This window comes from Mangifera indica, chromosome 7, assembly GCF_011075055.1.
Source record: "Mangifera indica cultivar Alphonso chromosome 7, CATAS_Mindica_2.1, whole genome shotgun sequence".
NCBI classification, from domain to species: Eukaryota; Viridiplantae; Streptophyta; class Magnoliopsida; order Sapindales; family Anacardiaceae; genus Mangifera; species Mangifera indica.
The window spans coordinates 4,527,363-4,530,810 of record NC_058143.1 but is presented as its reverse complement, the minus strand read 5'-3'; the positions used below and the strand labels follow the sequence as shown (position 1 = coordinate 4,530,810).

The following is a 3,448-nucleotide window of genomic DNA, read 5'->3' as shown; positions in this document are numbered from 1 at the left end:
CAAACGCAAGGGGGAAAATTTACTAAGGCCAAATGACTATTTCTTGCCCAAAATAATTTTCACATTTTAAGTTTTAAATAGTAAAATTCTCACCCATCATTTATTTACGATAGTAAATTCTATTTTATTTTACTAAAAGTTGATTATTTCACCTTTTAATTAAAATTACAAAAATCACATTAACACTTATTTAAATACCAAATTATTAAAATAAACTTATTAATTTAAATATTTATTTAATAGACTCTTAAAATTATTAAAACTCTAACTAATTTTAAAATATTTTTTTTGTTTAATTTTTTTAAAATATAATTATTATTTTTAAAATTATTTGAAAAATATTAAAATTTTAAAATACTTTTGAACTTTTTCTGATTTTAAAAATTCTTAAAAATTTTATATAACACCTACAATATTTTAAAAAATTATAATTGAATTCAAACATAAAAGGAAAAAATAAAATAGCCATGCCATGGGCATTTTCTTTCGCGAAGACGACATTCGGGAATCTTGAAAGTTAAAAAGTGGAAAATTTTCATTTAGCAAATCCTGGAATGGAAATAGTCTTTTGGCGGCTATAAATCTCTAAGGTTGGTGGCGAAAGTAGTTGAGTTTTACTCTTCAACTTTCTTCTCTTGTTTCCAGTTTTCATCGACAAAATTCTCAAACTAAACCAACAAAAATGCTGCAGATTCGCTCCATTTTAACTTCTCAACGAAGCTTAAGACCGTCCAAATTCTTCCCATTTCATTCTTCCCGTTTGTGTTATTCAGCGGCTGCAGTTGAATCTGAGAGAACTATCAGAGAAGGCCCTAGACACGACTGGTCCAAAGATGAGATCAAGTCCATTTACGACTCTCCTGTTCTCGATCTCCTCTTCCATGGAGTTAGTTTCAACTATTAATCTCTTGTTTGCAGCTTTAATTTTTGTGGGTTATGTTTAGAATTGTGTTTTGATAGTTTAGTTTCTTGTTTGGAAGTCCGTTATTTATCTGTGTGCTAATCTTTTTATTGGTTTCTGAGATTGTGTAGACTTCTCAGTGTGATAATTATGGTTAATTGGTAAAGTTAATTTTGGTTGTGGGTGTTTATATGCGAGAGCCCTTGGACCCTCTAGAAAAATTAATCAATAGGAAGGAAAATCCATGGACTGACACATTGTCTCCACGTGTATGAACGGCAAATTAGCTCCAAAAAGGCCTACGGTATCGAGGGTTACTGGTCTCTTGAATCCACCCAAGAGACCTTTAAGTCGCCTAATTGTTAAGAGTCAAGTGGTAGCTTAATGAGTTTGGTGTTCTGTGCAAGATTTTTCTAGTTTGCTTAAAATGTTTCTTGTTTGATGATGTGACTTCCAATGCAACAGTGGTTATAAAATTCTTGAGTTAATTGGAGGTTGTTTCTGATTTTAGGCTCAAGTTCACAGACACGCTCATAACTTCAGGGAGGTGCAGCAGTGCACTCTTCTCTCTATCAAGACCGGTGGCTGTAGTGAGGATTGTTCGTATTGTCCTCAATCCTCAAGATACAACACTGGAGTAAAAGCACAAAAGCTAATGACTAAGGAAACTGTGATGCAGGCAGCACAGAAAGTAAGAAGTTTATTTTACTACTTTTTATCACACTACTTAATATAATTGATTGATGTTATTCTATGTTGCATTGAGTTACTCTTTGTGTCCCAGCTGCGTTGCTAAGAGATCTTGAATTAAGGTGTCAGCACGTATTATGTTTTTTTTCCCCTCACAGTGATAATTATTTGCTATCTTGGTTACTTACAGTATCAATTAAGAGAGATTACTTCTTTTAATTAGTCAATGGAGTTCAGTGAAAGAGCAATTTAATCGTTCCAGTTCTACTCTAACATAAACAATCTGTGTAAGTTTTGAACAAATTGATCAAATGAATATTTTTCTGAAAAATGACTCTGATTGGTTTGTTATAGTCTCAAGTTAGTTTTTATTTCAAATATCTATGGACTATTGGTTGATTCATATTGTATTACATCTAACACAATGCTATAACCATGGTGTCATATTTTTATGCAATGCTATAACTATGGTGTCAACATCTTTATTTCTTTTATTAGGCAAAGGAGGCTGGCAGTACACTTTTTTGTATGGGTGCTGCATGGAGAGACACAATAGGGAGGAAGACCAATTTCAACAACATCCTTGAATATGTGAAAGAAATAAGGTAACAAGTCAACATTTAAGAAAAAATTATTTTGGTAAAAGAAGAAGTTGAGATCTGGTTGTACTTGAATACCTTTTTTAACATAAATGAGTTCATTATACCATACTGTGGAGACACATTACCACAAATTTATCAAACGAGTGAGCAGGTTGTATTCATACCATATGAGTTCTCTTTTCTTCTTATTGTCATATTTGTTTATGTTTATTTTCTTCTTAACTTGGAACTATTTGGAAAGGACTTCTGATCATAACGTAAAGCCATGTGTTGAGGAAAATTTCACTATGTTAATAATAAAAAAGAGCTAAAAAATATTGCCAAGTATTTCCAGTCAATTTATAACATATGCTCTGCAGCTGTTAATCCTTTCTGTTCAGCAAATGTCTGCGGACTGGCACCGCTGATTTATATTTACTGCCTTTTCAATTCAGTTTTTTATGTCAATTTTGTTGATCATGATTTTTTTTTTTCCTTCCCAAATTGAAAGGACTATAATGCACAGATGTCCTTTCGATTTTTTTGGTGCTATGAAATTCTGACATTTCAATTAACCTGTGTTAGGGTTTTTATTATGTTCATCTAATGGATAATCTGTCTTCTGAATCTGCCATGTACCAGGGGAATGGGGATGGAGGTATGCTGTACATTAGGCATGCTGGAGAAGCAGCAGGCTTTAGAACTCAAGAAAGCAGGCCTTACAGCATATAACCATAACCTTGATACCTCCAGAGAATATTATCCAAATATTATCACTACAAGAAGTTATGATGAACGCTTGGAAACCCTTAAACATGTCCGTGAAGCTGGGATTAATGTCTGTTCAGGTGATTTGGTACTAAAAGTTGAATTTGGTTTCTTCTTAAAATTGTTATGCACAGATTTTTTTATCTGGCTGTATCATCTGGATTGAATAGGGAGAATAGGAAAGTCCACCAGTGGCAAAAAATGAAAAAGGAAAAGATCCATGTTTATGTTGGACAGTCTTGTTTGACTTGCCTGGGAACTTTTTGGACAAAAGGTCCTCGATTAAAATTATTGGTGCCACACTATTGTACGATAAAATTTCTTATATTCCCTTAATTGGGTTTACATCACTTGCCACTTGATGTAAAAATTAAGAAAATAAACTTTTTTTTTTTTTACTATTTCAAATCTGCCATCATGATGGCTTTCCATGCTGTTTTCCTAATGTGAAAAGATGTGATCTGTATCATTAATTTGTTTTTTAACAATCGTGTTGAATTGAACATGT

The 3,448-nt window shown here is 32.6% G+C and overlaps 1 protein-coding gene across 1 annotated transcript; it reads left to right on the top strand.

Moving 5' to 3' along the window:
* The first annotated feature begins 625 nt into the window (after positions 1 to 625).
* On the top strand, positions 626 to 3,121 carry LOC123220495 (biotin synthase, mitochondrial-like). The gene is made up of 4 exons (XM_044642733.1): positions 626 to 886; positions 1,413 to 1,592; positions 2,090 to 2,196; positions 2,815 to 3,121. Exons 1-4 carry the CDS (start codon positions 683 to 685, stop codon positions 3,104 to 3,106), a joined length of 783 nt encoding a protein of 260 aa, XP_044498668.1. The 5' UTR covers positions 626 to 682; the 3' UTR covers positions 3,107 to 3,121.
* The last annotated feature ends 327 nt before the right edge of the window (positions 3,122 to 3,448 follow it).